Here is a 14,576-nt window from a genome sequence, read left to right as displayed (position 1 = left end):
TAGCATTCTTCTAAGATAAAGTATTCTTCTAAGATACATACAATATTCTAGTTTTCTTCTAGAGATACAGCTTTGAACGATACAAACCCCCTACCTCATTGAGCTTACATTTTTAAGGAAGATGACTCTGGCTGTAGTATGTAGGATTTCATGGAGATAGATAAGAGAGATTAGTTTGAAGGTTACTGCAACGATCCAAAGCACAAGATAATATATTAGTTACCTATTGCTGCAGAGTGAAGAACCAAACATTTCCTGGCTTAAAACAACATACAATTTATTATCTCACAGTTTCTGTGGTTCAGAAGTCCAGGCATGGTTTAACTGGGCCCCTTGCTCTGGGTCTAACAAGGCCACATCAAGGTCTTGGCTGGACTGCATTCTTTTATGGAGCTTGGGTCCTCACCCAAACTTATGTGGTGATGGGCAACAATAAAGCTACAGTAATATTTAGAAGGTTTTAATGACATAGGAGTAGACAAATGGGTTCAAGGAACACATTTGGTTCCCTGTGGTTGTAGGTCTCTTCTCTTCTTGGGAGCACTCGCAGCTCCTAGAGGCCTGGCTGCTTAGTTCATCAAGGAGTACTTCGTTTCCAGCAGAGAATCTTTCTCTTGGGGAAGGGCTCAGTACCCATTTTAAGGCTATTTTACTGATTAAGTCAGGCCCACTCAGCATAATCTCCATTTTGATTAGCTCAAAATTAACTGACTCACCACCTTAACTACATATGCAAAATCCCCTTCACTTTTGCCTGTGAATGTAACTGAGTCAGGGGAGTGGCATCCATCATATTCACAGTCTCTCTGACGCTACGGAGGAGGGGATTATACAGGGCAGGTACACCAGGGGGGAGTGGGAATCTTGGGGGGGGTCCTCTCAGAAGCTACATGCCTTCCACAGGATCTGACTTCATAATCCCCATTTTGCAGTGTATCCCAAATGAATGATGCCAGATATATTTTCGAATATAACAGGAGAAAAGTGGGAAGAGGATGACAAAGAAAGAAAGACTAAAGAGGACTGGAATCTTTTCTTCTTGTGGACTTTAGAAACTTTTAATTGAAATGCACAATTAAAGAGCTGTAGTCCCAAGTTTACTAATTTGATGTGGGGATGTTGAGGTGCTGGAAGAATATCAGGAAGTGATGTCCAGGAGGCATTTGGAAGCCTGCATCCTGAAGAGGGGAGGGGAAAAAAGCAGCACAGGGGGAGGAAACCTGGACATTACCTGAAGAGCAGAGTCAGCTATAAATGCATGAGCTCCCAGGAGTTTGACTACTGGAGAGGGAGATATGACCCAGCATAAGAACTTGATACAATGTAAGCTGTGATAGAATATTTTCAATTTAATTTAAAATGGTAAACTTTTTAAAATGCTTCCTGTGAAAATACCCTGAAATTAAAATGTGGGCTTAGAAAAATGAATGCCTTGGGCATCTTGTTCTTCTATAAACTTGTTTTTCTCTTTATGTGTAAAAGACAAACACTGTCACTCAAATGTCGAGCTCATCATGACTGCATTATAAAAGTAACATGCACAAAACCAGGAGGATATTTGTTTGATGAATGAATACCTGGTGGCTGTAAATGATTTGGTAAGTGGCATGATGTCTACTTTTTTGGCAAGGCCCTAATCAGCCCAATGCATGTGTTATGGACTGTTAAAAACTTCAGAGTATAAAAAAATGGTAATGTATCTTAGACTGTGAATCCTTCACACTATGTCTGCATTCTCTAATTGCATAAACTATTTTTAAGTCCTAAAATCCCTCTTACATTCAAATCCAAGGAACATTTAGTGGGAATTATAAAAATACGCTTTAGTTACTTGCATATTTTTATGTCCTTACAAATAGAATGTGTTTTATTTCATGAAAAAATCATTTCTTATTCATCTCTATATCCATGTTTCATAAAAGGAGTAGAACTACATAAAATATAGAATGTTATTTATAAAATGATGAGAAATTATTTTTTGAAACAAAAAAGTAAAAATCCATTACAATTTATACTTAATTGCATACATATTTAAATCTATATTCTGATAAAACCCATAAGGCCAAGAGCTTAGGACAAGATGCCACAGGTCTGTACGCTTAACCACTAGATGGCTCCCTTACAATTCTAACTTTTAATCTTGTTCAAAGGAAAACTCAAAATTCACTCAAAATATACTATGCCCAATCTTAACAACTGCTTCCAGCGCCATCCATACCAGCACTATTGCACCAAATAGAAACTTGAACCAGCTGACGGTAAACCAGAGGGGGCATGTCTTGTACACCTTCATTATTTAGCAGAGTTAGAAAATGACTATAGTGTATAAGACAGTATTTCTAAACATGAGATCAATAGATTCACGTGGGGGAGACACTTGGGGTGCTTACTGACAATGTGAAGTTTGCTTATCTGTTATCATATCTACTGGATCAGAATCACCTGGGGTGAGGAAGAACCAGTATTCTGTACTGTTAGCAAATTTATGTACAAAGTTCCAGAATGACAGTGTAAAAAATATACTTTTTAAGACACGTTTGGTTTTGCTTATTCCTGTGTGGACTATATGTACTGATTTAATATGCTTGTCTAATTCAATTAATACTTTTATTTTTAACTCCCAAGATAGAAAAAACAATAACCAAGAGATTTGTGAAGAGATTAGAATCATACAATCTTAGAACTGTAAAGGACTTTAGAAATCACATAATCCATTGGTTCTTAACCCTGGCTGCACATTATAATAACTTGGGGAGCTTTTAAAATCTGCCAGTGCCCAAGTCTCACCTCCAGAGTTTCCTTTTTTAATTGATCTATGATGGGGGCTGGTTATTGGTATATTTCAAAAAGCTCCCCCAGAGATTTTAATGTGCAACCAGGGTTGAGAACCACTGAGCCAGGAAAAGCTCCTCATTTTATATATAAAGAACTGTGGTCACAAATAAGTTAAGCATATTGCTGTAAAATATACAAGTTATTGGCAAAGTTGGGACTAGACTCCAGATTCTCTGACATGCAGGCCATTCCTCTTCCCACAATTCCTGTTTATTCGGAAGTGAGGGCACTCTTTTGTGTCCCTAAAAGGTGCTCCAAGTATGATAATAGTACTTTCAGAAAGAAAATGTATTCAAATATTTTTAAAGGTATCACATATATTGGCTATCACACTACAAAAACCGTGTTGCTATATCATCCTTTCTTTGCAATGTTAGAGGATGAAATTTAAACAGAAGACTTAACAGTTCAGAGCAGATAACAGACATGTAATCTGTTCATCACAAAGCAGTTGTCAGTGGCTCTTGATATTGAATGAGAGAGATGGAAGAAAGGCATCCACTGGGCCTACATGAAACAAAGACTAGAAAGGAGGCAGACCATGCCCAATATCGATTAAAAGGACACCCAGGGGAAATATTATCCTTTAACTGAAACAGATGCAAATTCATTATAAAGTTAGATAAACCACCTACAGAAACCACCTCAAAGACTGAAGGAAAGAGATACGAGAGCAACTGACAGACACCACAAGGCTTTGTTGTAAATAAAATCAGTCTTATGGTTTCACTCAGTCCTTAATTTGCCAAAATGTTCAAACTAAAACCAATATACAAGCTTCAGCAAACTCAGCGGGGTGGGTACTTTTTGTCGGAACTGGTTGCAAACTGCCGAGCAACAGGGGATAAAAGCATTTGCACGGCTATACTCTCACCCACAGAGATCTTGTTCCTCATTTTGAAGGTCAGGCCATACATCACTGGCCCAATGTCAGGAAACATGCATCGCCTCCGCCTACAATGTGCCAGGTCAGTTAGAAAATAAACAAGAGCAACTGCACAGAGCAGCTACCCCCTCAACTGCTCCATCCTCCTTCTCAACCATTCCATCTGCAAAGTAGAAGCCAAAGGGAAGAAGCCAGGCAGCAAAATTCAAGTCTTTTGCTTAAGATGCCAGTATTTCTAATACCTTGCAGCAGCAGATTCTATTTTTTGCTGATAAACACAGGACAGACTGAACTGGTAATACTAGATTGTTTACAGCAGATCTCTTAAAAATGTCATTGGGCCTTTACAAGGCTTTGCCTATGTCTATTTCAGACTGTTGTGAGATAGAGGCTTTCAAATTCCTTCTGCTACCAAAGGTCTCATGTATCAGTCATCAGCCTCCTCGGGGCCCATCAGCCATCAGGCTGTCATCCCAGAAAATTCTAAACTTTAAATTCCAGTCACCAGCATTGCCTATGGAGGATGACTGCTAAATTACAATTAGAGCCTGAGTGGTTGAAGAATGGCCTTGCCTACTGGTCAGTCACTTCTCATTAACAGTTTAATAAGAATCTGTTCATCAGATTAGCTCGTAGTCGTTTGACAGACTAGGAAAGAAATTTTGGCAGGCCTGGAGATCCAGAAGAGAATGGGATGTAGTTTTTCAAGTTTCCAGTGGTGGAAAGGATTGTAGGAAGGTGTAGAGGTGAAGTAGGCTGACAAAAATCCCTGGTTGTCTAAAAGATAACTAGACATAGATATAGATATACATATACATATATTTTAAAAGGAACATAATGATAGAGTACCTAAAGGGACCACAGTAAAGGGAGTGGGCTTGAAAGAAGGTTTGATATTATGGGGAGCAGACGGCCTGGGAATGCTGAAGTCATATTATCTAATTAAGAGTGCTAATTTTTCCATAGGATTCAAAGTAAGCTTTCAAATAATATTAACCTTCCATATGCTCTGAAGCTTCTAATTTAGTACCTCTGTAGAACACAGTTCTAAGCCCTTTCACACATATTTTCTCATTTTTCCCAGTTGGCTTCATCCCATTTCCTTAAAACAGACTTACTGTATACAGGAATGCTTTGAAATCCCTGGGTGAGGCTGTCTTGCTTTGAAATGAAGGCCTACCCTCTCAAAGACATTACAGCAAGTAACTTCATAACAAATCAATCTCATGAGGACTAAATAGGTGAGCTGTACGGCCATTATAAATTTCTTCTGATGGGTTGAGTCATTTAGCACGAGGGCAAAAAGACCTGGAGCAACAATGCCACGTTATATTCAATGCCATGTCAGCCAGTGGCCATGGACACTCGATAAACAGCAGTATGCTGTGACTGATTGTGTACCACACAGTTTGCAAGTACTGAAGATGTAATAAGCTAAGTCAGGAAAGAAAGGGAGTTTGGATTGCCTTTCTTCCACAAATATAAAATATCCCAGATCACACTAATATGTTTGCTGAGAGCACAGGCAGAAGTGGCTAATTTTTAAAATAATTTCTGTAATTCAGAACATCTTCCTCAACAAGCAAAGCTATTTCTGTGCTAAGAATTGATGCTGGCATTGCAGGCAAGGCATGGACTTTCAAGACAGCAGGCAGTGTGAATGGAAGCAATCTGACTGAGGAACAGATCCAGAAATGTCCATAGGAGAATTACCTAGCCACCTTTCCCTCCATGAGATAAACTTTTAAGTTTCTTGTATAAAAAAAGGAATGGTGCTTTTTTCTTTTCCATAAAGGGTACAGCAGTTTAAGTGGTGAACTACATTTGAGATAGAATTTGAGTTTTATTCAAAAGCTTAGACAAATCACAGGTACCTTTCTTCAAGACTGACTTTAGAGAGAATTTTTTTCAAATTTTTATCAAACAGCATTGGTTCAGAGCAATAATTTCTTTTATGAAAATTAAAACCGTAATTTTCAGCAGGACAGTTAGGCTAAAGTAGTGTTTCCAAAATTTTCGAATTTTGTCAACAGCATAATAAAAAAGAACGAAGACTGACACTGTGTTTTTATTTCATCAAAATAAAAATATAAAGAAACAACAACAAAGGGAAAAGGATAACAATAAAACAGGACAATTGAAATTTCACAATAAAGGATACTTTTTTTTTTAAAGAATAAATTCAACTTGAAGAAAAAAGTGTTTCTTATTTTTCTCATTCTACCCTGAACTCATATATCTGTCATCCCTGGAACTTGACCTTGGATGGGCATTTAGGAATCAATGCCCAGAGCCAAATACATGTGGGCTCATAGCTCCTACTGGAGAAGCGAGTGATTGCAGCTGAACCCTGTTAGCTGTCACCAACCTCTAGAGTGAACCAGAGTGCCACGGGAGCCGGGCAGGTAAGAAGAGCTTGAAATTGAGTGTAGACAGGAAATACAGAGGACAGTGGAACAAATTAAACTATATCACAAAAACACAGGCAGCAAAAGCCAGACCATGGAAAACTTTATAGAACAAACAATACAGCATCTTCAACAAATAAACCCCTTAAAAATGATAGAGAGGTATGATGATTAATTTTGTGTGTTAACTTGACTAGACTAAGGGATGCCCAGATAGCTAGTAAAACATTATTTCTGGGTACGTTTGGGACGGTGTTTCTGGAAGAGATTAACATTTCAATCAGCAGACTGAGTAAAGAATATCTGCCTTCACTAATGGGGGCGAGAAGGGCATCATCCAATCCATTGAGGACCCAAATTTCACAAAAAGGCAGAAGAAGGGCCAATTCCCAGTCTCTTCTTGAACTGGGTGATCCATCTTTTCCTGCCCTTGGACACTGGAGCTCCTGGCTCTCAGGCCTTCAGACTCCAAGTGAATATACCACCGGCTTTCCTGGTTCTCCAGCTTGAGGACAGCAGATTGTCAGACTTCTTGGCCTCCATTACCTCGTGAGCCTATTGCTATAGTAAATCTCCTATTATATATCTATATCTATATCTGTCTCTCTCTATATACAGCCTATTGGTTCTCTTTCTCTGGAGAACTCTAATACAAGGGGGAAACCTATAGATTGAAAGAGACTTAAAAGATTTTAAAAATTAGACAAGACTTAACTACAGTGTTCAGGGATGTATATTCGGGTGATAAAAAAGAAAAGCAAGGATGCAATTCTAGAAAAGTCATTATTGTGTTTACACTTGTACATTTGTGTGTTGGGGGCACTGGTTAGGAGGAGGCACGTGGAAGGCTTCAAGAGTGGTTGGCAAGAGTCTACCTCCTGACCTTGAGGATAGTAATAAGGGTGTTTGCTTTAATTAGTAACTAATTAGACATTCATTAACTATAAATTTGTTTTACAAATATTTTCAGTATTTGTGTTACCTATAAAAACACAAGACATATACATTTTTTAAAATGAAGGTTCTGGAGTCAGACTACCTGGTTTAAGCCCAAATTCTGATACTACTTATGTGTCCTTGGCCATAGTTTGGCCTCAGTTTTCTAATGTGGATGTTGATGATCCCAATGGTACCCATTTAACAGGGTAATTCTGAAGATGAATAGATGTAAAGGTTCTAGAACACTATGTGGCAGATAGAAAACACTTTGTGGGTGTTAGCTATTATTATAGGAAATGGTTCTGTCCAGGAAGCAGGCAGAGGTAGAAAACTAAGAGATTAGGGGGCAGTGATGCAAAGTGCTGCAAATGTATGACAGTCTTAGAGATGTTCTGCATCATAATTCTCTCTTTTTCAATTTTCCACTTAGTTTATTCCAGAGAGTCATGTTTGCTGTACGGAAAAGAAAATCTACAATTTTACAATGAAAATCAATGGAAAACAGAATTCACTTGATCGATTATTACCTTGCATCCAAAATCATTGGAATTCATCCATTTCATTAACCGAGGCAAACTAAAGAGGTAGCTCTTTCTGTTAAAAAGGAGGCTGCCAAATTAAATATCTTAGTCTCACTGAACCTCTCATGAGTGCAAATTAAAATGTTAGAGACTTTTTGTCTGAATCCTAAAACTTGGATTAGGCTTTCAATGGATTAAAAACTCCATTCATGTAAAGCTAGTCTTTTAAAAATCACATTTTTGGCTTTTTAGCTTTTTATGAAAAGAAGGCAAAGCGTTCTTAATCCTATTAATTCATTGATGTATTTTCTTCAATTTTAATTAATTGTTTTTTTTTTCTGACCTTTGGATTGGGTTATCACTATACACTTTTAGTATTAGCAATTTAAATCTTGTTTTTTGAGTGCATTTCAGATTTTACTATTTTCTATATAAAATATGTTAATGAATTGCATTTTAGAATGTTGATAATTCTAATAAGAACACTTTAAATTACCACATCAAATTTAGTAGAGTTAAAGCCAGTGTCCACACAGTTACTCAAATGTCTTAAGAGTCTTTTGACTCACATTTTTCAAAAAATCCTCCATTCTTATGCAATTAGGAAAATTAGTTTATAATAATGTCCTTGGGAGAATTCAAAGTTTAAAAAGTCCCCACGGTATTTTATTATTCTGTCTTTAATGATTTTCTACAGTTTTGGCATATCTACTCTAGTTTAGCTGATTACTTAAGAGGTTGACTTTATCAGGTAATAACTATTTGCAGAATTGAATTGTACTTTTTGCACTTTCACTGACCAAAACTGACTACATTTTTTTTTTTTTCATCTGTTAAAAACGGATGATGTGACCTATTTGCTAGGGGCTTAGAGAAAGTAATTAAAATATACCACTGGAACTTCACTGTAACACTCTTTTACTCTTACTGAAATGAGGTCAATGTCAAATGTGTTCTGGACCCTGGAACCTGCCTTATTCCAACTTTCATCTTGTGAGGAGAGACTCTCAGGCATTTTTAATAGGCCATCTAGAAGGACAATGGTATTGACCATTTCAAATTCACACATCTATACATACTCTTGGAGCTAAAAAAAAATATGTCAACACGGTTCATCAGAATTGAATATCTCCTACGTATCAATGCAAGAGTGCACTCATGTGCTACTCAGTGCGGTTTGCAGACCAGCAGCATTAACACGACCTGGGAGCTTATTAGAAAGGCAGACTGATCAAGATCGCCTTAGTGGTCCCCGCAACTTGACTGAACTTGACACAGGTTTCTTCCTGACTGTAGGATACTAACCTCTCTTTTCTTAGGGTATTTACTTTAGAAAAGTTGCAACTGTAAATCGTTTCTCTGTCTCTTTGTGATGTAAATCTTCTACAACCCAGAAATGACTTTCTCAAGGACCTGGGAGCCATCCCTTGGAAATGTAATTATCAAACAGATAGGGCTCCTGTCTCCAGCTTCCCTCCCTCAGTGTCCTCCAGTACTTTTCCATTAGTCTACCCCAGCTGATAAGAATTCTCTCACCTTTTGTTTCAGTGGAGTTGAGTTCAACTTCTCTCCCCTATTGGAATAGTCTTGAATAAAGTCTTCCTTGACTATTAAACTGGTCAGGTGCATTTTAAAAATAAGATTCTTGGCCTTGTCCCCTAACCAGACAACCCATTTTAACAAGATCCGCAAGTATTCCCAGTGTCCAATAATGGTTGAGAAGTGCTGCTCTAGACTGTAACACTGATCACTCCTTGCTGGTACTTACTGGGGCACAGGTACAAATAAAAAACAACATGCAAATGTTAGATAAGCACCACCCAGTTCAACAACATTATAGTAAAAACCATTCCTATTTCAATTACCTGATCATTCTGTTCTGTCTTTACTTGAGTGTTCTTTTTGAGTATATTCTGAAACAGTCTGGGTTTTATTTACGTTGCTTGTTGTTTTCAGTTAAAAAAAAAAAAGTGAATGTTTTCAAGAAGACATGTGTGAACCAATCCTTCACACCATTATGGAAGACCACAACACTAAGGGTGCACAACCCTGTATCTGCTAGATGCCAGGCAGTCAACTGTGTGTACTAATATTTCCTTCATTCATTGAACAAATACTAAGTGCCTGTTAGGTACCAAGCATTGTTCTAGAGGCTTGGGATCAGGGAAGAAAACAGTCATAACTCCTGCCTTCATTGTTCTTACCATCTTGAATCCTCACAAGAATTCATTGAGGCATTTAACAGTATCACAATTTTATCAATGAAATTGTTAAGGCTTACAAAATTTAGGCAGACATACGATTTGAACTAAGTCTTGTGACCTCAAAATGAGTACTATTTTTGTGGGTGTGTGTTTGGGTGACACATTCTTTCATGCATCCTTAATAGTGGCAAAAACGAACCCTTGCAGGTGAATTCTCTACTGGAAATAGGTCTAGTTTTCTTGTACCAAGTGAAAATGGTAAGTAATAGAGCTATATGAAAATGGTAGGAGACTATTTAAGACAACAGTGTTGCTTTGCTTATACATATATTTGGTGAATATATATACATGTGCAGCTTTTGTTAATATTTTATAGTTCAGATAGCTGAAGAAGCATGGCATATGTATATGTGTGTATGTGTATATATTACTCTTTTGGCATAATAGCTATAATATATGTAATCTATAATCCCTTGCTTTAGGGATTTTAGGGTTTTCAAGATAAATGTTCCTCTGATATAATTTCAGCCATGTCTTATTTATGAAACCTTCACAAGGTGTATAAAAATGCACTGCCAGGATGATTCGTTCTACCGAGCATTAGTAGTCCTAGTCAAGCAAATGTGAAATCACAAAAGACAGAGTGATACACACTTTTGTCTGTTTGGGGCTTCATTTCATTTATCTTTGGAAGATTTGTTTGGCCAGTTTAATCATGAAACTGCAGGTAGCCAACTTAATTTTTGTTAACGATTAACACATCACGGCATGATGGTTGTAGAAAAAAAATTCTGATAAGATAGGATAAATTTGCTACCTTAATTTTTATTACTGAAATATATGAAACTTTATGTTCATCTATGTCAACCAGTGATTCTCAATCCGAGTAGAATTAGATGCAGCAGAATTAGATGCAGACCTTATTCTAAAAACAGTACTAATGCCGAAGCATCATCCCAGACCAACTGATGCAGAATACCTGCCAGTGGGGCCCAATGTGTGTGGATTATAAAAGCTCCCTAAGTGATTCTAATGTGCAGCAGGGTTGAGAAACCCTGATTTATACACTGCATTTTAACCTTTATTTTTCCTACAGAGGATTTTAATTCATGCTTTTTTTAAACGACAAGAATCTCAGAACATCTAAGTATTACTTCTATTATGTTAGATTTTCTGCTCTGCCAATATTTGCATAGCTGTTTAATACTCAGAATGAGCTACCACATATTTCCACCACAATTAAACTGAGATCTGACATTTACAATTTCCACGTAGCCACAATCAGTTCCCAGATTCCCTGGTGCAACCAAGAGTAGCACACTCATTACCGTAATGAAGCCATGTTTGAAAAGTTCTGTATCAGAAATGATTCAGCGTTATTCAAAATTATAATCTGATTATTCAATTTCTATCCTGTATTCAATTTGAACTGCACCTGTCACCTTCTAGAAGATAAGGTAAAGAGTCTCCAAAAATTTACTAACATTTTACGCAATTTTTAAGCTATTTGGATATGTCGGACATGTAAATATCTTTTACTTCATGCAGATTTTTAATTGTAGAGAATTACTGTATCAAATTCCAGTGGAATAACGTGAATAGTAAGATACATCAAATGACAAAAATAACTGTCTTTAAGATCTACTAGTGCTTACTTTTCAACCATGTGAGCAGTTTGTAAGGTGAGCTTCAAACATACTTTTCAATTAACTTAGTTGTCAACTTATAAAAGATTAAAGCCATCATCAAATAAACTATAGTCTCTTTTAAAAGTATGTTGTTTCAAACTCCCTTCACACATAACTAAAGAAGAAAAAGAAACTACCAGGAATCAAAATAGTCCTTTCTTTTTAATTTTCCATTGAACTACCTCAGTTTTCTTTTTATGCTGTTAATACTGAACTGGTCAGAATGAGTTTTTAATAATATGAAGACCCTTTTTTTACACCCAATTAATCATTTAATCTCTAGAAACCTAGTAGCAGATAGCAGTAAGCAATTTATTATATTAAAAAAACCTTCAAGTTTTCAAGCAGAAACAGATTTGCCCCTAAAGGATAAGAGAAATGAAAGAATCCTTAACCCTAACTATATCTTATTCCTGATTGACCAGCGGTCCAGAAGGTCCCATCTCCCTATCATCTCAGTCACTGTTGTCAACTTTCACTTTTCCCATAGGCCTCCTACACTGCCACATTCCCTCTTATTTTCTAAAGATTACTTTGCTTCAACTATCAAAGGTTCTTATGTAGGCAAGTGTTCTGATCAGATTTCAGAAATTCCACCCAGGCAGCAATATGGAGGACAGATCTGGAGGAAGGTCAAACTGAAAGTGTAAAGATCATTTAAGAGACAACAGTCAAGAAAGGTTGCAATTCAAGTGAGACCTGCACCCTGTCCAACAGTCAAAGGTACTAGGCAAAATCCCAGTACCCTTTGATGACTTGTAGCACAACCATTATTACCACATTCTACCATAATAATGCTGTCTTCTTCTTTCTCCTATTATTAGCTCTCTCCCTTGCTAAACCACAATCTCTCTAAGAGGCAGACCACTGTCTTTTCTATTTTTATCCTAGCACAGGGCGTGGCACAATGTAGGTATTTGAAAATATTTGTAGAATATTCATATGAATGAATAAACATAACAATGATTTAAAGGATGTTTCTTTGTATAGTGGAATACATGCTTTATCTACATTTAAGTCTTTGCTTTCTCAACAGCTAGTTGGAAGACTTCAGCCATTTCATTTATTTCCCACTTTTTTAAAAAAAATTTTAATTTTGGCTGCACTATACGGCAGGCGGGATCTTAGCATGCGGGATTTATTAATAGTTCCCCGACCAGGGATTGAACCCGTGCCCCCTGCATTGGGAGCACAGAGTCTTAATCACTGGACTACCAGGGAAGTCCCTATTTCCCAGTTTTTTAAATCTGTTAATCAAGGGGTATGGATTAAATTATTTCTAATATAGGTTTTGACCCTAATATGTTATAGGACTTAGTTTCTATTAAAAATGTGTCACACACAGGCAATTATAAATTATCACAGGTTGACTCAAAGACTGCATTTCATATAATCAACTGTTTGTCACCCGTGTCCATTTTAATAGGTTCAAAATGATTTCATGTCTACTCAGAAATATTAGAAGTATGTGAGGTGACATACAGATGGAGTGTCATAAAATAAACTATATTTATTTCACATTGTCATGGTGCTCAAATGGTAGAGGAGACAAATGAGATTCATTTCTGTACAAAGAAAAGCAAATATGCTATTTGATTGTCTTTAAAGATTTTAAGTGGAAAATCGGTGAAAAGTAAGTACTATTAATAACACAAATTTATTTATTTTTAAATCTCTGAGTTGTTTTGTTTGTTTGGTTTCCTTTGGGCTTTTGCTTCACTGGGCTTCAAGTCTATTTTACATTCCATTAACTGGTTAGTGCATAGTACAAGTGTGTGTGTGTGTGTGTGTGTGTGTGTGTGTGTGTGTGAAAAAATAAGTAAATTCTGGGTATACATGATTTGTGTTTTCCAAGTTCAAGAGTTCAGTCAATAATTTCAGTTTTCATGCAGTTTCTTAGAGTAGCTTTTCAATATTTCCTTCTTTAGCGCATGCATAATTTTTCACTGCAAACAAATCCACGGAAGTCAGATCATTTAAGACTAATGCCTGGTACCTACCAGGCATTTTACAAGGCGCTTTACCTAGAATATCATGTTTTAGCTTCACAAAAATAAAATAAGGCAATAAAAAAATGAAGTACTAAACAATGGCTAAATATGTAGCAAAATGGGAACTTAAACTACTGTTGATAGAAAGCCTATGATCCCTCTGCTATAACACATCGTATATTGAGCATGGAACACACCATCCGGCAAATATTTGGCATTTAATAATGGTTTGTTTAATCAGAATTGCAAGGCATTTACTAGGTACATAAGGCAGTGATTTTCAAACTGTGAGTAGGTCATGAAACCAGTTTATTTGGCCTTAACCAGAACTTTATCAAAATGGGATGAATTAATCGATACCATTCCACATTTCAAGTTTTCTGGGAAGAGCGGTCTGTCATGGGCAACACCTATGCACGCACATCCTTTTTTTTGAGTGTGCCAAAATGCAAGCCATAACATCCCCTGTGTGGCGATTAATTAGGTGAAAGTTACCGAAGCATGACTACCATGAGACTGCTTGATCCTCAGGGCTTGGGGCGGGGTGAAGGCTGGAGGGACTATCTTGTTAGTTGTTCGCAACAAAGGTGCTGAGCCCTTGGCCCTGGTTTCTTCAGCGATGGTGCAATCCACTGTGTGCGCAGTCGCCATCTCAGCATACTGTGTCACTTCACGGTACTTGGGGTAGAGAAACTCGTGCTACCATGCTGATGCTCCTGCTGTTTGCTATACTGTGAATATGAAACAGTCATGCTCTAACACGTGGAATCTTACTGTCTACTTTCAGCACCTATGGGATTGTGACAAGGCCGCCTCGTACTTGCTTAGTCATCTCCTATGGAGCCTCGTTACTCCTTGCCATCCTCTAGGAGGTTAGGGTTCTTCCCTGAGAAGGGAGTAAAAATAAGTGCAGGCTCTGGGAACCTGTGTTTGAGTTGTGTAAGGATGTGCAGGTTAAGCACGGCACAAGTCCAGGGGGCAGCACATACATAGGCAGCAGGCCAGTTAAGGTGTCGAGGTATCAAAAAAAAGTTTGAAAACCACGGATTTAGAAAATGCAAAGAAACAAGCAGAAAGTATTGGTTGAGAGAACTTGTGTTGAAG

General features: G+C 37.3%; 1 protein-coding gene across 1 annotated transcript in view; it reads right to left on the bottom strand.

The window, feature by feature from the left end:
• The window catches only part of IL1RAPL1 (interleukin 1 receptor accessory protein like 1), a 707,257-nt gene extending 693,134 nt beyond the window's left edge, over window positions 1–14,123 (bottom strand). The window contains exon 1 of the mRNA XM_068532589.1: window positions 13,968–14,123. Coding sequence (XP_068388690.1) covers window positions 13,968–14,123 — 156 coding nt within the window. The remainder of the gene's footprint in view (window positions 1–13,967) is intronic.
• Between the last annotated feature and the right edge of the window lie 453 nt (window positions 14,124–14,576).

Source organism: Eschrichtius robustus, chromosome X, assembly GCF_028021215.1.
Source record: "Eschrichtius robustus isolate mEscRob2 chromosome X, mEscRob2.pri, whole genome shotgun sequence".
In the NCBI taxonomy this organism is placed as follows: Eukaryota; Metazoa; Chordata; class Mammalia; order Artiodactyla; family Eschrichtiidae; genus Eschrichtius; species Eschrichtius robustus.
The sequence above is the reverse complement of the archived record's forward strand: the minus strand, read 5'-3'. Positions and strand labels throughout refer to the sequence as shown.